The following is a 22,500-nucleotide window of genomic DNA, read 5'->3' on the forward strand; positions in this document are numbered from 1 at the left end:
TCTGTAACTTTCTCTCTAGGGATCCCATACTTTCTTTCTGGCTTTCCAAATGTTCTATGGAAACACCATGCCATATCAGAATCACAAGACACGTGATTTGAATTAATAACCACTGCCTCCCCCCCCCCCTTCCCAACGATTATAATTCCCTTCATATTTTCTAAGAAAATTTCACAAATAATATACAAAACGCGTTAACTTGTTACAACACCAAACTTGCTCCATAAATAGATATTCCTTTTTAAAGTCTTCACACGTGACACTACAGCTCAGCATTCCGGAAATATATTGTAAGTTAACACAGTTGCTATGTCATTGCATGCTCCCATTTGATAAACATTACACAATCATGTACGTCACACTGCCATCAGAACAGCAACTCACTGCACTGCAATTCAATAAACTAGTATAGTACTATAAAAAAGCTAAGGCGGGCCAGAGTTATTACGTTGACTACTGACGATGTTGGCGGGTGCGTCTAGCTAGCCCATCGCAGCGGGGAAAGTGACTCAGCTTTTCATACCAAGGTCCAAGGACACCTCTTGAGTAGTTGCCGATATAGTTTTTTTTTTTCTTTTGTCTCCATGCACGTAGGCAAACCATACCCAGTAAATCATAAAACTATGATTTCTGAATTATGGATTTTCTAGAAATACCTTATCATGCTGTTTTACTTTAGATACAAAACAAAAGACCAGTCAAATTGTTGTATAGTCTACAAGGTAATAACAACAGAATGATTAATACATATCCTGTGTTACTTAGAATTACAGAGGTTCAAGATATCTTGCTGTGTTGTTGCCATCCGTTCTGAGTTACAGTAATTGTTTCAGATCAGGCTTCATTTCAACTTGCATCAACACTATCCGTGGTATTCATTTGGAAATTTATTCCGCAAACTTGTAAAGTTCCCAGTGTTTTTTTACCACACGCACACACACACACACACACACACACACATATATATATATATATATATATATATATATATATATATATATATATATATATATATATATATATAGCGTTCTTACAGACATTTTGTGTGAAGTTCAGCAATTTTCAACAATGAAATCTCTGTCTGATTATTAAGTCAGACGTTAGTCTATTTTGGTACCTTGCCTCTTTTCGAGCATTTTGATGCTTTCTTTATTTCTACTGTTACGTTTTGGTGCCAGCTCAGGCTAAGTTAATTCTTATATTAGCTTTGTATAGCATTATATAGAAATCCTCTGCAATTTTTATCAAGAACTCTTTTGTTGATATTTCCCTTTTCATTCTTTAAAGCAAGTATTTGTTAGTGCCGTCTTTTTTTTTTCATGTTTTTTCCCCTCTCATAAGGGTGTTCCCAAGTTTGGGCTGATTGTGTTTGTGTTTTATTTTTGACATTTCGGCTATTTCATCTGTTTTGGATTTTATCGTCATTTCCAATCATTTCTCTATTAGGTTTTTGGTATTTTCTAATAATTTTCCTTGATGTTGATTAGAAACTTTACCCCCTATCTCTTGTGCTGATTCCAATACTAATTTTGATAAATTACCGCTTAATTCTTCTATTTTTTTATTCCAGTTTATCATGTACCTATTTTGTATTGCTTATCTAAACTCATCAGATTTTTCTCTTATTACAGGAATGTATACTATCTTTCCTAAAATTTGTTTTTTTCTTTCTTTCCTTAGATCTATATATATATATATATATACATATATATATATATATATATATATATATATATTTATATGTATATATATATATGTGTATATATATATATATATATATATATATATATATATATACATATATATATATATATATATATATATATATATATGTGTGTGTGTGTGTGTGTATATATACATGTACATACATATACAAGGTGAAAGAAAGGTGTATGTTAATCAGCCGGTTTTTAAACAGCTGATTTGACAATAACGGCTAGAGGACTGGGACCGGCTGACCGATAACTCTCGAGATAATAAGAGATAAAACGAAGTTACAGGGAAATAATCACGCGCGCATCTATGGTAACTTTTTATTTCAACAATATATATCAGTAACAGAAAACATTTTATGAAACACAACATTGGTATAAATAAGATGAATAAGTGTAATGGGTTAGTACTAATAAATATAAATAAATAATGATATAAAGATCCTGAATCGAATGCCAATAAATAAAGTCATGTTGAATTGATAATTATTGTCAGTCTGATTATTCGATCATACACAAACACATTAAGTATATTTAGGCTATATATATATATATATATATATATATATATATATATATATATATATATATATATACATATATATACTGTATGCATGTATATCCTAAACACACACACATACATTATATATATATATATATATATATATATATATATATATATATATATACTGTATGCATGTATATCCTAAACACACACACATACATTATATATATATATATAGTATATATATATAATATATATATATATATATAGTATATATATATAATATATATATATATATATATATATATATATATATATATACATATTATATATATATATATATATATATATATATATATGTATATATATATATATGTATATATATATACAGTATATATATACAGTATATATATATATATGTTTGTATATATATATATATATATATATATATATATATATATATATATATATATCTAGATACTTGCTCTTTATTATATAGGGGAGATATACTGTATATGTATGTGTGTATGCATGGTCTTTAGACCTATTTGTATGTGTATGATCATACTGACATGCAAACATCCATTCGCAAGCACGCACATTACACGCAGTATAAATGTACGCCCTTTTTCATATTTTTCTTTTTTCATACATAACATGTATCTCAGGTACTTTTTCACAGTTTTCCCTTTCTAACTTAGGTAATTGACCATGTGAATTGCAACATCAGTTTAATCAATTAGATCATATTAGACGATATCTCTATAATGTTCAAAACAAACGAGGAATAGAACACTGTGGTCTAAGTACCGGGATACTTAAAGCCAAGTGATATTGTACTTAAGGCTAGGTACTCGAATCCTAAACTATAACAAATACAGATCCAAGTAACAGAATACTTAAAATCTAAGTAATGGAATGTTTTTATCCAAGTTAGAAAACACTGGACTTCATAACGCAGAATACTTGAATATGAGTAACAGAATACTTAAATCCAAGCTAGAATATACTGGACTTCATTATGAAGAATAGGCCTACTTGGATCTAAACAACAGAATAATATATCCTAGTTAGAATGCATTGGACTTCATTACGCAGATTACTCGAATCTAAGTAACAGAATACTTATATCCAAGTAAGACCGACGTGATCATCAATTTTATTTTCCTTTTCTTCTGTTTTTTGAAAACACTATTTGGTGCATGAACTGCGTGTTGGCGGCGGCTGCTGATACAAGCAGTATTCTCCGTCTGAAAAAGAAGAATTTGTAATTGTAATTACATTGTAATGATCTCATGAATCTTTCAACGTTTACAGCTGTCTAAAAACTTTAGATTACTAGGATTACATATTAATATACATACAATAACACCAATAAAGGTCGGTTGATGGAGATCACTCATGAATTATAGAATTGGTGATTGTATTCTTAACTAGATAAGCACTCTGAGAGTGCAGACATCCGCCACGGCAGCTTATTTCTCGAAACTATCTTGCCTTTCCCAGACTCAATTTAGACCGTAGGCTTATTTAAAGTCTGTGTGATATGCGTGTGCGAAATAGGGGTTAGGCTACATTCGGTCAACCTTTTGTTCGACCTTAACCTTGACCATTGATCTAGGACTTTCAAAATGGAATCATTTCCACGTCAGAACATAACAATTAATCCCTGAATGTTTTACTACTCTATGAGCAAAATTGTGGCCAGGAAGTGATTTATAGACAAACGGACAAACATGGGCGGAAACATAACCTTCTCCCAACTTGGGATTTGTGCCGTCAGTGCACCTCGCGCAGTCCGCTGTATGCATAACTAAAGTCTTTGCAGGGTTCCTTTGGCCCCTAGTAGCACTTGCTTTTTATTCTTCTACATTATCTCCATTTCCGCTTCCCTTTTCCATTTAACTGTCCTGATTCATTTAATTTTTTTTATTTCACTGTAACTGCAGGCCCCCACCATTGCATTTAGGCGACGATTGGCATCTCGGGCCCCAGCGCCGAGCTATATACCCCAAATTCATAGATCCAATGTGAAAGTATTCTTAGCATAATCAGAAGTTTCAAATAGACTAGTTATTAAATAATACACTTATAATAAATTTCATGAACACTGCAATAACGTTTCATATAGATATGGTTATTATAAGAGACGGTTCAAATAAGTTTTTGTTACATCTAAAAAAATCTACTATGGAGAAAATGTCTGTTAAATTGTTTAAAGGGCGCCGGGTAGACTGAGTCACTGTTGAGTGGGTTGAGAAAGAGTGCAAATTAAGTAGGATCTCGTGGCTCGTAACTTCACTTTTCAAAAAATATACATGAAAACAAAAAAGTCTTTTTTTCTCGATCACTTCTGAGAGATACTAGCTGATCACTCAAGTTACTAAGGGTGTCATTGTGTGATTGATTAATTTTTACATTAACGTTATGTAACGACGATAAAGTTAATCGAAAAATCAATCATTTATTAATTATAAGTATTGCCATTTTATTTTAAGGTACCTCTTACGTAGTGTTCTCCCAAGCCATTCAAATTTATATACCAATTCCTACCCCCCCCCCTCCCCCCTTAGAAGCATCAAATCACGCTATATTTGTAATTAGCTCATATCTAGCCACTTGTCAGTCCTTACATCCTTATAGTTCATGGGGTACGAGAGGTCCACATGTACATCCACCACATCTAAATTAACCCCTATTTTTCAGAAGCCCTAATCTTTCTAGAACATGAAAATCAATTTTAACATGGAAAACACGGGGCTGCAATGTGACTTTTGTACGTGAATTGAGGGTACCATAAAATTGCAATTTTACTATTACCGTCATATAAAATTTTAATGAGACAAAATATATCACTGAAGGTAGATTATTTTATATATCATGGTATTCTATGCCTCATCTAAAATCTAATTTCATGTAAAATGCTCGTCCAACCTCAAAATGCATAGATTTTGTACACTCATCTCTCTATATGCATGTAACCTATTGTATTTTTCAGACAGCCAGTAAAATCAAGTGTGGATATGTCTTACTAACACATATTTCACACAATTTCTTTTGTAGATATTGATGCCGGATTACTTGTATAAGGAAGAGCTTTTAATTGTTTTTTTTGTTTTTTTTCAGATTGTGTAGAACTATAAAAATAGCCTCAGAATTCATAAAGATACTGGAACTGAAACTATGTATGAGTATATAAAATATTTCTTCTCCACGAGCTCAATTCTGATAATAACGGTACTTAATATTAAATGTTCAGAAATTAGAGTATTTCTTGAAAATAAATTTGTGTATTAATACGTAGAGTCATTTACAAATTATGCTATGAACTTCACAGTCCTATAGTCTTATTCTCATCACTATCAGAATCAAAATCACATGATACTTGCTGATCTGGGTCATATGTAGTGATGTCCACATCTGATTTCTCGTCTCTTTCATCAGCATCATTAACAAGGTCTACTGTTTCATCGACTGGTGCCTTGGGCAGGAGGCTTCCCTCATACCACAATGGCTTGAGCTTCCTATCAACCAAGGTCCAGCCACGGTCTACAGGATTAGGCACATGCTGGTTTGGATCCAGCGCCCACTGCCATATGTCTACATGATAACGGGTTTTGCGTATATGTTGCACCAGACTTCGCTTATATGGATGAAAGCATCTAATATCAACAATTTGGGATGGTACACTTCCAGCATCAAAATTTTTTTTGTGATTTTGATGTGCCTGCCTGCTTCCACGCTGGTCATTCTCGTATTTAAATACAGTGCACAGATGAACGCATCGAATTCTTGAACAAGCTCATAAGAAACATCCCAATTGTCACCGATTGTAGACAAAAATTCAGAAGACTTTCAATTTCCCTGTAAGACTTTGATTGGCTTCACTTTGCCAAATCTCTAGAATGCACTTGTGCTACATCCAGAATAAATGTGGATCACCAAGAGGGATGTGCAGTATGTGTGTGTGGTAACATTCATCAATTCAGTAATGTTCAGCAGTCTGTGATTGTTGTTAGTATGAGTACAGTCATACCAGTCAGGTTTCTGGCATGATGGAGAAGGATGAAAAATACATCCGTGTCAGAGCTTTTCACTCTACAATATTCATACCATTTACTCTCAGCATATTTGCAGTAGAACACGGGTCTAACGTCAGATTCTTCTTGGGATGACTGCAGTGATGTAATAGTGACTTTCTCTGTAATCTTGCCATCTTGAGACATCAGCAGAGTTGCAGTCCCGCCTCGGATGGCAATAATTTGACATCCTTGCAGCTTTGCAGCATACTCATCTTTACTCCATTCTTCAATCAGCAGGTCAATGAACTGTTATTTGTTACAGTTATTGGTGAGCGATGCTTTCCAATCCTTTGATTGCTTTGTGTTTTCACCTTTGTTGATCAACTAATAAGTTGTTCCTCTTCTTTGGCATTCCACAGGCTTTATCGAATCAGGGGTGTACGAGTCAGTGGTGAAGATTATGTCCTCCCTTGACAAAAGGCTGAATACCTTTTATCATATCAGTTTGAAATTTGCAGGAGGATCCCTTATGCAGTAAAATGTTGCATTTCCATCATAAATCGGGAGCATTTCATGCAAGGTGGCATATCTGAGACATTCCTGAGCAATTCTGTAATCTGTGATGGGTTTTGTGATGACTGGGTAGTACTCTATAGTTGTAAGCTTTTGTGGAACCTGGCCTGTTAGTGAAATGAAGCATGAGATCCCAGGGACAATCTGCAAATTCTTATGTAGATCACAATTAAGAAACCATAGCATCTGGTGGCCCTTCATCATATGACAGCTTCACAACTTTAAGCTTTGGGTCTTTGCCAACTGTAAGAATCAGTGACATCATGAAGATGTAGCGCTCTTTGGCGATATCTCTTCATAACTGGGGTATTGCTGCTTGTTATTTCAATTTCTCCAGTCGTTTCTTGTAACATGATACCATGAGCATATGGATAGAACCACCACTGAAGACATCATTAATGAGTTGGTCAGTTATAAAATTCAGAATGAAATACAGTTTGACCCAGGATTTCGGACAATTTGATTGGACAACAAACGTGATGACTGGTCGGCTGTATGGGTAGTGGCTGTTTCCCTACATAGTTTAAGCTCCAATATCTTTATAAATTCTGAAGATATTTGGATAGTTCTTGCAGCATCTGAAAAGCAACTACAAGATTTTTTTTATGTAAAAGTAATCTGGCATTAATATTTGCAAAAGAAATAATGTAAAATATAAGTTAGTTAGAAAAATCCACACTTGATTTTAGTGGCTATCTGAAAAATACAGTATATCAGGTTCATGCTCATAGAGAGATGAGAGCACAAAATCTATGAATGTTGAAGTTACATGAGCATTGTACATGAAATTAGCTTTCAAATGAGGCATTGCATACCATGATATGTAAAATAATCTGCCTTTAGTTATGCATTTTCTATCTTATTAAAACTTAAGATGACAGTAATCGCAAAATCGCAATTATATTGCTCCCTCACTTCTACGTTCAAAGCTCATATTGCATCTCAGTATTTTCCATTTTACAATTGATTTTGATGTTCTAGACATACTAGGGCTTTTGAAAAGTATTGGTTCATTAAGAAGTGGGGACAAGTGAACATGGACCCCTACTACCGTGGCCTATTACTTCGTCTTTCGCACCATTATCCCTCCATAGTGGTGGATTGCCTGATGCACCATCTCCAATCCCTTCTATCAAAGGTATCCTCTTCTACCAATCCTCTTCACTTCACATCATTCTTCACCTTATCTCGCCATCTAATTCTCTGCCTCCCTATCAATCTTTCCCTTCAAACAAGTTCCTCCAATCCCACAACAATCCCTCTCTACTATCCATCCTCAGCACATGGCCAGCCCATATATATGGTAACACTCATCACCTCTGTAATCTTTACCACGTCTGCCATTTTTCTTATGTTTTCATTTTCCAATATTTTAAGCAGTGTTAGTATCATAATCCACCTCCGTATTATTATCCTTATTTTCTCAATCTTTGCTTTTTCTTTTAGTCTTAGAGGCCATGTTTCAGACCCATACGTTAACACTGGTCATGTTACTATGTTATAGATCTTGAATTTTAGTTTGATTAGCATTTTCTCATCACATACCACTCCTGCTACCTCCCTCCACTTTAACCATGCCACTGTTATCCTGTTATAAACTTCAACCTCACATCCTCCCTCCTGACTTACAATGGATCCCAAGTATCTAAATTAAATTGTTTCACCTGTTTTATAACCAAGTGTGTACTTTCATGTTTGGCTATCCTGTCCCTACCTTCCTTACTGTTCACCATAACCTCAGTCTTATCCACATTTACCTCCAAGACACTCCTTTCCAGAGTCTCCTGCTACTATACAACGCTTCTCTATAGTTTCCTAATTTTCAGCAGTAATCACCAAACCATCTGCATGTTGTAACTCCCATAAATCTTCATTTCTAATCTATTCACTCAGCACATCCATGACCAGCATAAATAAAAATTGGTTTAATGCTAACCCTTGGTGTAACCCAACACTAACTTAAAAAATTTTGGTTCCCCTTCTGCTGTTTACTTTTTTCCTTGCTATTTTGTACATCATCTCAACCTTTCTAACCAACTTCTCTGGGACTTTTCCTCAAGCACCAAAATATAATTTATCTGTAGATTCTGTGCTAAGCTTTCTCTAGATCTACAAAAGCACATAAGAGCTCCTGGTTTCCCTCTAGCCTCTTTTCCTGTACTGTGATTAGATCTAATCACAGTCCCTTCCCCCTCATGAATCCATACTGTGGATTCCTAATCCTTACAAAATATCTCGATCTCTCCTCTAGTAACCTCTCAAACACTTTCAAACCATACTCTGTTAGTTTAATTCCCTTGTAGTTACGAAATTCTATGAGATCACCTTTCTGCAAAGATACAGATACCAGTCATAGTCAATATTTCCCCATCCCATATTGTTCTTAATAAATACAGCATCCATTATTCCCCTTCTGTAACTAGTATCTTGACAATTTCAATTTGAAATTGATGAACTGGGTGCTTTACCATTTTTCATTTTACTCAATACCCCTTTCACTTCTGTATTCCATATCTGCGTCCCTGGTCCCTCCACCCTTTGTGTTCCTCCCAGTTTCTCTCTCCTTTTCAGTATTCAGTAGTTGTTCAAAATGCTTTTTCCCATCACATAATATCTTCATCCCTATGAAATCAATTTCCATCTCAATTCTTGATGACTCCCAGTTGCCCCAACCCCGGTCTTGACCTTTTCCTCAAGTTTGATATCTTATAGATATCCTTTTCTCCTTTCCTTATTCCTAACCTTTGTTTTTTTAATTGCTCTACCGCTCTTCCAGTAGCCATACTGACTTTCTTACTCAAATATTTTGCGTGTTCTCTGAATTGTTCATTTGCACGCTGTGCATGCCTTACTGTACAATCCTTAAAAACCCTAACATCCCTACCCCAACACCAAAGGAAAGACGGCTTATTTAGCGTCATTTTTCTTTTAGATACCTGGTTTCCAACCCACGTATTCGTTGTGCCTTTCGTTGTAGGCAGTCAGCCATTCTTCCAGGGGTCTATAGTACTCCCTCAGGGCACTGGCATCCAGTCTCCGCTCTCCCGTCATTTCGTATAGCACGTCTTTCCAGGGCTTGGATGAACCTTGCACCATCATCTGCCTGGAAACAGAGGAACGCTGGTGTAAAGGACTTCAAGGAAACTTTATTATTACTGTTATCAGTAGCAATAGTAATAGATTTCTTGATAGTAGTTAGGATATCGTAGCAGAAGTAGTTTGACTTGAGTAGGCTTACACGGCGTTAAATCAGAGCGAAAAGACAATCATAGAAATGAAGGGAAATAGTAGTAATATAGGTGATAATATATTGATACAGGTTTAGTAATCCATTGCCACACACCCATCAATGGGCGCGCGCTGACACACACAGATGTGTATATATATATATATATATATATATATATATATATATATATATATATATATATATATATCTATATATATATATATATATATATATATATATATATATATGTGTGTGTGTGTGTATATATATACATATATATATATATATATATATAAATATATGTATATATATATATATATATATATATATATATATATACATACATATGATAAATTTTGCACATTTTTACGTGTTTTTCATATTCAAATAAGCCATATATATTTTGATATATTAATGTCTGGATTCTCTTAACGACCTCGGGATCAGAGCCCCAGGCGAAATCTCACAAAGACAAGAGCTTGGCTCCGGCCGGGAATCGAACCCTGGTCGGCAAGCTTATATAGACAGTGACTAACCCACGTGGCCGAATGGGTTAATCACTGTCTATATAAGCTTGCCGACCAGGGTTCGATTCCCGGCCGGAGCCAAGCTCTTGTCTTTGTGAGATTTCGCCTGGGGCTCTGATCCCGAGGTCGTTAAGAGAATCCAGACATTAATATATCAAAATATATATGGCTTATTTGAATACATACATATATGTTGTTATATGTGAGTATGTGGATTATAAAGGCTAAAAAGAATTAGCAGACCTACTGTATGTCCCCTTCTTATAAAAAATATACATACTGTAATCATGGCAAAAATAGTACAATGCAAGTTTTCTCTACTTTTAACATAAAGATACGTAAGAATAGGATCATTTAAACGAGAAACGGAAATATGAAAATTTAGATCTAATCACAAATACTGATCTCTTATGACTATGTCAGACAAGGATTCTTGGTCACTAGATACCAATAACAAAATGCTTGTCCTGCGGATTACTTGGAATTTCTATCAGTGTCTTAAAAGCATACTAGAAAAAAGAAAGTGTTATTGCTAACCAATTAAAAAAGAAACTCTCTCTCTCTCTCTCTCTCTCTCTCTCTCTCTCTCTCTCTCTCTCTCTCTCTCTCTCTCTCTCTCTCTCTCTCCTCACCTCAAAAGAGCACCGGCTTCTGTAGACTGATAAATGTCACATTTGTGAAGAGGTTTAGACGGAATTAAGGGGTCAAATTCCCCTGCTCTCTGACACAGCGCCCTGTGCATCTGGTACTGCAATACGAGGCCAACAAAATGTCTGAAAAGAATATATGAAAGTGAAAATTAAAGATTTAGATGACAATTTAATTATAAAGAATAATCGTTAGGCATCCATAGGAGCAATCACATTGATTTCTAAGAATTCAAATATATCATAGTTTCACTCTACTGTGAGATTTCAGTACTTTTAAGTTACAAATTGAGAACTATAAAAGTTTATAAGGACAGGTGATAAGAGCGTTACGACTGAGATGGTATGAGCACGTGTTGAGGATGGATGATTTGGACAGAGTGAGGAGGAACTTGTTGGGGGATTGGGTTGGAGGTCGAGAGGGAGGCAGAGAAATAGATGACGTTTTGCGAGGGATGATCTCGAGAAAAGAGATTTGGTGGAAGATGATGCCGTTAATACTGTAGAAGGCATTAGAGAGGACGCAACAGGCAACCGAACACTTATATAGGGATTATGGGGTGAAAAAAAGGAGTACTCTTAGTCTGTCCCATGGTTTATTAAAAATTAAAGTATGGATGTGGTAAGAATTATTTTATTGATACTTTGATATAAACTATTACGTTAAAATGAAAAAATATTTTAGCAAAATTACTGAAAATACTTAGATTCCTATACTAGAAAGGATAACCTACATATTGGAAAAAACATTAAATCTAAAAAGTTACCTTCTCATGTATCTCAACAAAGTGTGATAGCTAAAGTTAATCAAAGTTTACAATTCTGTCACGTTACAAATAACTTACTTATCGTAAGGTGAACTAACTGCAATATTCAACTTTGCACCCGGGTCAAAGTCGTCCTCAGTCCGCACTGCAGGAGGTTTCAGGCCTTGCAACTCGTACCTGTATTGAGTGACGAAAAGGGATATAATCGGCTCTCCTAAGCAATATGTTCCTTTTTACCTTGAGTTACTTTGTTATTCCTCAAAAAACCTAACCAACGTTTGCCAGTCATACGACAAGCCCAAACAAACAAACCACAATAGAAACACAGTAACCTCATCGAAAGTAATATCACATTAAAACACACAATCATTTTTTGTTTATATGAAAGCATATAAGTAATTATTAAACTATGATGAACAACTGACCTACTTCAATATCAAAATCGTATCTACATTATCAAATTGGCTTTTGTAAAAACAAATACAAAATGCCTAATATGCGATCACAAATCATGAATGGTTTTACATATTATTTGAGTTGATGTCATTTTTTTTTAATTTTTAATTTTTTTTTTTTTTTTTTTTTTTTTTTGCGGAAATATACTCGTTGACAGTATCAGAGTACAATATTCAAATAGGATTCAATTACTAAATGTGGTGATTCCAAACAAATGAATACACCACGAAATCATTGATAACATTATTCCCCAAATGACTATTTACCTTAATCAAAAACAAACGCAAGCAAACTATGCGATTGGTCATTGTCCTTACCTGAGATCCCACCAACCACAGTTCCAATCTTTCTCTTTAAGGGTGCCATCGAGAACCTTCCAGCGCCACGTATCTACCACGTAGGCGAAGGGTAAGAACGGCAGTTCCTCCAAAGCCCTCTCCATTTGGTAGTTAATGTCGGAGGCGTAGTTGTTGTAATTATATTTCAGGAGACCTATTCTATTCAGGTGCTTCGGCGTGGAGACGCTTAAAGCTATTGCTCCTCCTAGGGCCTCGTGGAATGCTGCAACGAGTGGGTGAAGAACTTTAAGCGTCGGTATTAGCGAGAGTTTGGGCAAAAGAAGGAAATCCTTCCAGGAATTAGTGAAGGAATCATCAATGGTTGGGGTTATTGAAAAAAAAAATGTATAGGGCAATAATCAACAAAGAAGTTAGATTATGAAGGTTATTCATTGGACTCGTAGTTGTGATATTTAAAATATTGAAATCTTGCTTAAATAAGAAAGAAGTATCTGAATATCCTTTGGATAAAGCTTATCTCCCTACTTTTGTAGTCCTAGCTAAACTAGGAAGCCATTTAAAATTACTTGGCATTAGAATATTTCTTTTGATTTACTATATTACACTCTGCACAAAAACAACCTGTTGTACTGTAAGCATTGCTAAAGGGTCTTTGCCGCCTCCCTCGTGACATCGCTGCACCCCCTTTATAATCATTTATCTTATCTCCGTTCCCGCTTCCTATAGGTTCCTATCTCCACCCCCACCCCCACCCCCCACCCCATTTTAGCCCTTTAGTTCATCTCTATGCTAACGTTCTGTTTTCCATCATGTCCTACCTCTTCTAACTTCAAAGTGCAGGTTGGGGGGAGGGGGGAGGGCGAGGTTGAGGGGAGGGGTATTAATGTTCCTTCAGTTGCATCTCGGAGCTTGATAGCCTCCCCGGCTTGAACACTGGGTTTTAGGCTCTTCACACGAGCGGATTTTTTTTTTTTTTTTTTTCGGTACGGAAATATTTCCGCTCGTTGGGAGGCATGTCTTCACTCGAAAGAATTTTCCCAGATTAGCCTCGTAGTTTCTATAAGCCGCTACAGTGGAGTAGCGCGAGCTAGTAGTACAAACGACTAGTAAATCACTGCCGCTCGGAAAATCTTCCGAGCGGCCAGCGTGTGAAGAGTCTCATTGAACTTCATTGATTTCTAATCCGCACGGACAAAACCGCCCGGTATTAATCCGCTCGTGTGAAGCGAGCCTTATGGCCTCGTGCAACTCTCCTTGTTAATAAAGGGCAAACTCCTTACCTGGATTAGCTCCTCCTCGGAAAACGTAAGGTTGACCTTTGTAGTGCCAGAAGTATTCGATGTGGCTCATTTCATGGTGGGCATCGATGAAGTCTTTCATCGTGATTTTGGTGCATTGTTTGACTCTGAATCATGAAACAGATTAATTATTAATAAAACAATAAATTCAAACTCCTATCAATGATTAAATACCCGTCAAAAATGAAAATACCTGTAACAAATAAAAACCCAACTGAAAATTAAACTACCAGTCGAATTAAGAAACGCCCACTCAGAAATAAAGATAGGTAAATTGAAATAGTGGTACAAGCCAAATGATATGAAATTTCTGGGGATTTTTTATACGAGGGCAATTCAAATAGTAAATAGCACTTATGCTTCCAGTCTTATTTGCAATAAAATAAGCTTAAGTGGTTTTCTACCATTTCAATATTATATTTAGATTCGAATTGTACAACGAAGAAAGATGAAATTTGAATTGATAATGTTTCAATAATTTTCTAAGTATTTTTCCTAGAATTCGATCGAGCGGTAAAGGAAGAATCGATAAAAAGACATAATGTTTTATGATTTGTCCATTTACTTATATTAGAATCCCTTTCTGAGAGGGAATACCTTAACGTGGTGAAAGGGTATGTGTATTGCCATGATCAGCAAAGCTGTATAACCAATACTAGTAAGGTTTCCTGTGAACAATCAGACTAAAGTTTCCCACCATCGCCAATCCGCAGTAGCCAGCGGAGTTATAAAAATGACCAAACCCCAGACATGACCAAGGACATGTCAGAGACCTTTGTCCTGTAGTGGACTAGAAAGGGTTGCATTTGTTGTGGCTGTTGTTTTTGTAATAGAATCAGGTCATTCATAACACGCGTCTGTGCAAACTCTCTTAATCCCTCCAGATAATATTTGGGAAATTGGGAACCTTACCTGAAATCATAGCCGTTGCAGAAGTCCCAGGCGGAGGCTTGGCAGACGATCTCTCTGTCTTTGGGTCTCTCAAATATGGAGTGTCTCCAGAAGGTGTGGGGCATCGCGGATAGATTCATGGAGGTGAAAAATTCTTCGGCAACTTCGAAGATCTTTCGTGGTGTGTAACCCTGTTGGAAGGAGGTCTCATATATATATATATATATATATATATATATATATATATATATATATATATGTATATATATATATATGTATGTGTGTATATATATATATATATATATATATATATATATATATATATATACATATATATTTGTATATGTATATACACACATATATATATATATATATATATATATATATATATATATATATATATATATGTATGTGTTTTTTGTGATAAGATTTTTCTTATTATAATTCTTTATTATTATTATTATTATTATTATTATTATTATTATTATTATTATTTTTCTTTTTTTTTTTGAGAAAAGAAGCTCACCTGTTGGACCATCTCTCCAGTGACGTCAATAGGAAACCTCCAAGGGTATGGCATAAGCTGCTCTGGAAGTTCCCACTTCTTTGCCCACATGTTCCCCAGCAGATGTGCTGGGATTGGCCCTCTCTCCCTGATCACTTCAGGTCCATACATCTGAGAAAACAAAAAAAGTATTTGATAAGTAGAAAGCGACTTTTTGATAACATTAGGTTATCTGATAACTAGATAACCTGATAAATAACTCGATAATCAAGTCAGTGAAGACCATAATTAACTGTTCCACTAGCTTGGCAGTGCCATCAGTTTGACACGTGGCTCACTGTAGGGCCGCATTACTTAAAGGTCTTTGCATCGTCGGCTTGGTTCTTATCTGCAGCAACTTTGCAGCCTTTTAATTTACTTCCGTTCCTCCTTCCTTTGAATTGTTTACTGTTCTTATTACATCTACTGGATCTCCCCCCCCCCCGCTGTTTCATCTATTCTAGGAGATGAATTGTCTAAACACCGAACCATATGACACAAATTCATGAATAGACTCTTACTGAAATGCCTATATAACTATAAAGGTCACAAGATGCTGAACGAAAGGCTTCGGCATTTAGACATTATTGAAATATCAGCAGCCTATAGTACAATGCTTAAAGTTTTCAAATTTCAATTATTTCATGGTAATTCTCAATGTCCTCTGTCAGACAACTCGAGTTTTTACGTTGTCTTGTTTCAGGACGCATGAGAAAAAGTCTACGCTTCATCTTTGCCATATTTACACTCGCTGGGCATTTGCAAAATTTCGTTTGATTTCGAAATTTCGAAAATTCAAATGGTATATCAAAAGCTCTTAGGTGTAGATTCATCTTAATTTTCTTACACACACACATACACGCATATATATATATATGTATATATATATATACATATATTATGTATATATATATATATATATATATATATATATATATATATGTATATATATATATATATATATATATATATATATATATATATATATATATATATACTGGAGAAACAGATGGAGTTGGAAGAGAAGGGGTAGGAATGATGATGACACCAAGAGCAGAAAAGGCATCAACTGGGTGGAGAACTGTAAACAGTTGATTGTTACTATCAAAGTTTGAATCAAAACAGTACAATATGAGTATTATAGTTTGATTTACCCCAACAAATGATTCCCCTGAAGAAAGGAAAGATGAATACTATGAAGAACTGCAGAGTGTATAAGATGAGATCCCAGAGAGAGATATGAGAATTGTAATTGGTGACTTCAATGTTAAGGTTATAGAGAATGTGATGAGTGTTGAGGGTCTTGGTGATGTTACAAATGAAAATAGAGAACTTTTTATAAGTTTTTGTTCAACAAACAATCTTGTCATTGGAAGTACTCTTCCTAGCACAAGGGCATCCACAAATATACATGGACTTCACCAAGTGGCATATATAAAAGTCAGATAGATCACCTAGCTATTAATAAAAAGAGAAAGAGGATTCTGAGAAATGTAAGAAACTATAGAGATGCAGATATTGGTAGTGATCACCAGCTCTTCATTGCCGCACTGAGATTAAAATTGAAAGCACCCAAAAGAAATGTAGATAGAATAACTAGTTTTATACAAATAAACTTCTGGAGGATGAGCACAGGGCAACGTTTGCAATTGAATGCATGAATTGATTTGCAGTCTTAGAGATTTTAAGAGACGAAGAGCAGACAATTAATGAAATATGGTATGATATTAACAACATATATCAGTCAGTTGGTAGTGAAGATTTAGGACAAGCGGTTACAAGAAGAAAGTCATGAGTATCAAATGATATGTGAAGATTATAAAAGGAGGCAAGACAGAAATGGATTATTGAAAATTTTCGAGAAAGTAATGAAAATTACAAGGTCGAGCTGCTAAGTATTCCAGTATTGATAGCGAGGTCAAAAGATAAGCCAGGAATGGCCGGAGAGAATATTTAGACAGGAAGCAGACTAGGCTGACAGAGGTAGGAATTCAGTGAGTGCCTATGGTGTAAGAATCTTTCATAGCCTTATTAATGAAATTTCGACTGGGGCAAAGAAGAAGAAGCATACAATTATCACAAAGAGAGATGGATTTGTTATAACAACAGAAGATTAAGAAAGGCAACGTTGGATGGAAAACTTTAGTGAGGTCATGAATAGGAGATATGAAGGGAATAATTTAATTGGTATACCTGAAGCTGATGAAGACCTAGATGTGCCCATGAATGAATTCAATGTGTTTGAAGTCGAAGGTATCATTAAAAAGCTAAGGAGATGGAAAGCCCCTGAATACGATGGAATCATTGCTGAGATGATATTTTACGAAAATGAAGTGACACTCAGAATACTTACAAGATTATTTTGTGGAATGTGACGAGTCAAAACCTGATGAATGGGAGTTATGAGTGTTGGTGAAATTAATAAAAAGGAGACCTGACTGATTGCAATAATTACAGGGACATCAAACTTACGTTAGTTGTCGTGGAAATATATAGTGTGCTTATTCTAAAGAGATTAGAGAGAAGGATTGATGAAAATCTGAGAAATGAACAAGTAGGTTTACGAAAGATAGAAGTTTTACTGACCAAATTTTCATTTTAAGAGATGTTGTACAGCAATGTGTAGAATGTAGAAATCCACTTTTGATGGCATTTGTGGACTATGAAAAAGCCTTAGTGTGTATCAGCCAATTTTGTAGAGGGTCCTGCGTTATTAGGGAATTCCTTTTAGATATGTGAATTTTATTAAGTCTGTTCATGAGTATAGCAAGTGCAAAGTTAATGTTAGTGGAGTCATGTCAAATAAATTCCCAGCGAACTGTGGAGTACTCCAAGGGAATGTGCTGTCACCTGTGTTGTTTATCCTTCTCAGGGATTTTGTAATGGGTAGAACACTTTGGGATGGTGGAGAATGATTGGACTGGACTGGTATTAGGAACTTAGCACCCTAGAGTATGTTGATGATGCTGTCCTTAGTAGTAGAATATCACAGGATTTGCAATGCTTGCTTAACAGAATGCCGGAAATATCACATGAGGATGGGTTCAAGATAAATAGAAGAAAGACATAGATGATGAGAACGGAATATGCCATGGAAGATGAAATATCGTTGGAAGGAGAAAGAATAATGAAGTAGTATTATTTAAATATTTAGGAACTATGATCTCTAATACAGGATCTTTAGAATTCAAGTTTAATGAAAGATTGAAAATAGCAAGTCAGACAATGGCTAGGCTAAGTAGAATTTGGAAATCAAATCGGCTGACATTACATATAAAAATCAGACTATATATCAGCTTTGTGAGATCTTTGTTACAGTAAGGATATGAGTCATGGTATGACAATGAAGCTATATCCAATAGATTTTTTAGATTTGAGAACAAATCCCTCAAAAGAATATTAGCAGTTAAATGGCAGGACAAGATTAGAAATGAAACTACTGTATAAGAAAGATTGCTTGATTGACATATTTGGACGAGATCATGGTGCGGGGTAGATGGAGATGGTTTGGGCATGCTCTTCGCACTTCCCAAGAGAGATTAGTTCACCAAAATTTCAACTTGGCTCCAGAAGGCATTAGAAGAGTTGAAGTGTGAAGTACGAGATGATTGGAGGATGTATTGAATTAAAATCTCAAGATAGAGACGACTGGTAAAATCTAACCGAGGCCCTTTGCGTCTATAGGCGTAGGAGGAGATGATGGTGATGATATATATATATATATATATATATATATATATATATATATATATATATATATATATGATATATATATATATATATATATATATATATATATATATATATATATATATATATATATATCGTCGACCCAAATACATTCCATATTTTTATACTTATATAATTTCTTTCAGTTCATTACATAAATATAATTATTCAATTAAATTTTCTTACGAAAATGTGATTGTGGTTATTGTGTTCCTTATATGAATATTATTTTGTAAAAATAAATTTTCCTATTCTATGTATTTTAGTGGATCTTTATATTTTAATTGAATACTCACTTTTATCACAGCGTCTTTTCTTGAATTCCATTGTAATTTTCCTTTTTACCGTATTTGAATGTCATTACGGACTTTACTTTCCTTAGAAATTTATTTCTTGTTTAGAATATTCTTGAATAGTATTACGAATATTATTTGGTGCGATACCCTTGTTCCTACTAATCTCTTTCTTTATATTGATTTCTTTATTTACTATATTTATTATAATCGCTCTTATATTTTTATCGTTTATTTAGATAATTATTTTTTTTATAAAGTTCCAACCATATTTTGGCGATTTAATTAACCATTAATATATATATTTATATTACTTTTGTTGTGTATTAATCCAAGGGTCTTCATTACCAATCTTATATTCTTTGCTATTTGATATTTTTACAACATATTACATTGTTTTTTTGTTTTTGTTTTTTCATTAGTTTAGGTCTCATTTACATATTTCAAATCCCATAGTCTACTTCGTAATTGTATTTACTAATGGAAATTTTCTTCCATAATATCTCCCCTATATACTAAAGAGCAGTTATATGGCTAAATAGAATAAATATAATTCTTTCCTGACATGCTGAACGACATTGCAAAACATGACTAATCGGTCTCTACCCGTCTTTCGGGTAAGGAGGGAGAGGGAGTAGTCAGACCCAGGTGACAAGGGGTACCCCGTGAGGTAAACTCGGAAATCACAATCTCCCACAAATGGCCGAATTTGCAGTGTTGTAGTTATGAAAGGGGGAGGAGGCGGGGAAGGGTTGAATCTGTGTGTGCGAGTGTGCATATAATTTATATTTAAATTTAAGCTTAATTTTTGACGGATCACGTACACTAGTTATACCATAATGTATATTTCCTCTTATCAAAATCGATCTAGAATATCATACCACGCTGGTTAGTCTTTCAGTGTTTCCACTTTTTGCAAATTCCATACATGATACCTTCCTAGGAGTGGGGAAACATTGAAGGTATGACAAGCAATGTTTCCCCCTGTAATAGTGCCCTTACTGTTCTCAACTTCTTCCTTGTGAAAGCGTGTAACTGCTCATACAGAGGTTTGATCTGCTTCCAAACTTCTTCCAGATCGTCTCTGAAAGTCACGTCTTCATAGGGCATCATGCTCATGTCGGCCATATTCTGGAAACCTGTGGGTAGAAGGGGCTACTTTTAAAAAGGAATGTGTGTGAGAGAGAGAGAGAGAGAGAGAGAGAGAGAGAGAGAGAGAGAGAGAGAGAGAGAGAGAGAGAAAGAGAGAGCACATGTAAGTAGAAGGAATTACCTTTAGAAAGGAATGAGAGAGACCTGTGGGTAGAAGGGGTTACCTTTAGAAAGGAATGAGAGAGAGAGAGAGAGAGAGAGAGAGAGCTGAAATGATGAACTGAGATCAAATATTTCTTGAAAAAATACCATGGTTTGTTACTAAAGTTACATCTAAAAAGTACCTGGCAAATAATATCCACATCTCTCAAGAAAGTATAAGCAAATTTCCCACACAAAAAAATAGTACAAGCTTATAAACTCTACATCATTAAAAAAAAAAAGTACGAGCAAATAATCCCATCTCTACCAAAATACAAGCAAATAGCACTTAAAACAACACACGCTACTAGATCATTACTTACCGTTGTAGCGGGCAGCCTTGTTCGCTAGATTGATTGACTTCTTGAATTTGCCCTTGATATTCTTGCCTGTGGTGTTTCTCCAGGATAACCAAGTGAAAGCGAGTTCCTCTGGGTTCTTGCTATTCCGCATAATGTCCTTCAACTCTGAAGGGATTAAGATTGTTATTCTTATCATTTTTTTATTGGAAAAGGATTGTTTGTTATATAGGCGGTAAACACGGAATAAAGTCTGGTACTTTCCTGTTATTGCCCCACCACTAATTTCCGATATAACCCCCATACTATTATTCAATCTATAGGTGGATAAAATTCAAACATAACCTAACCTACAAAATAGTATTGGGGTTATATCGGAAATTAGTGTTGGGGTAGTAACAGGAAAGTACCTAAAGTCTAGAGGTTTGTCTACCTAAGATTTAATAGATTATAGAATTTCGTTGAATTTTTAATTTGTGGAAACTGTTAGCATGAAATTTTCATAACATGTCTTTATGTTTCTTCAAGCATCGTTATCTCTCTCTCTCTCTCTCTCTCTCTCTCTCTCTCTCTCTCTCTCTCTGGCATTTTAAAGTCAATTTATTATTATTGCTTATAGGTTCTCTGTTCCAATAAGGGGTTACTTTTTCAGCCGAATATCAAAAATATTTTACAGACAATTAAAAACAATTTTGGAATTAGAAAGAAGAGTTAGCTTTCAGAATGGCACTAAAATGCTATATGTGAAGAGAACTCTTTCCCCGTTTCTATCACATCCCCCAACTATTCAATAGCTCCACCATCCACCAACCACTTTATCACTTACATAAAGCCAGTGTACGGGACCCGTCCAAAACTACAGCTAAATATTTATGATAGATATCCACATATACACACACACACATACACACACTCAGAGATTCAATCCTTCCATCTCCGCCCCCATTCCTAAGTACACGTCAGTTTGGGCAATTTGTGGGAGATTGTTGTTGCCGACTGTACTTCTCGGGAAGCCCCTTTCTCCAAGATATGACTACTACTCTCCCCTACCAGAGGGATGGGGACAGACCGAGTAGTCACAAGCTTGGCAATGCAACTCAATGTGACAGGATATGAATGAATATATATATATATATATATATATATATATATATATATATATATTTATATATATATATATATATATATTTATATATATATATATATATATATATATTTATATATATATATATATATATATATATATATATATATATATATATAACCATTATATTCCGTGGGGCCATTATCATGGCCTAATTCAAATACGTATATAAGATACTGCGGCTATAGTATAACTATTTGTTGATGTTCGTGTTTGATCCTAATTCCAGACAAGTAAGACTACTCTGAAGTATATGAAGTTATATATCAATA

General features: G+C 34.8%; 1 protein-coding gene across 1 annotated transcript in view; it reads right to left on the minus strand.

Moving 5' to 3' along the window:
* Positions 1–2,693: 2,693 nt before the first annotated feature.
* The window catches only part of LOC137653424 (angiotensin-converting enzyme-like), a 44,003-nt gene continuing 24,196 nt past the window's right edge, over positions 2,694–22,500 (minus strand). Inside the window, exons 5-14 of the mRNA XM_068386800.1 lie at positions 21,109–21,252; positions 20,495–20,631; positions 15,453–15,602; positions 14,948–15,117; positions 14,018–14,142; positions 12,756–12,999; positions 12,061–12,159; positions 11,201–11,341; positions 9,749–9,915; positions 2,694–3,467 (exon numbers count right to left, since the gene is read on the minus strand). Coding sequence (XP_068242901.1) covers positions 3,409–3,467; positions 9,749–9,915; positions 11,201–11,341; positions 12,061–12,159; positions 12,756–12,999; positions 14,018–14,142; positions 14,948–15,117; positions 15,453–15,602; positions 20,495–20,631; positions 21,109–21,252 — 1,436 coding nt within the window. The 3' untranslated portion in view covers positions 2,694–3,408. The remainder of the gene's footprint in view (positions 3,468–9,748; positions 9,916–11,200; positions 11,342–12,060; positions 12,160–12,755; positions 13,000–14,017; positions 14,143–14,947; positions 15,118–15,452; positions 15,603–20,494; positions 20,632–21,108; positions 21,253–22,500) is intronic.

This window comes from Palaemon carinicauda, chromosome 14 (assembly GCF_036898095.1).
Source record: "Palaemon carinicauda isolate YSFRI2023 chromosome 14, ASM3689809v2, whole genome shotgun sequence".
In the NCBI taxonomy this organism is placed as follows: Eukaryota; Metazoa; Arthropoda; class Malacostraca; order Decapoda; family Palaemonidae; genus Palaemon; species Palaemon carinicauda.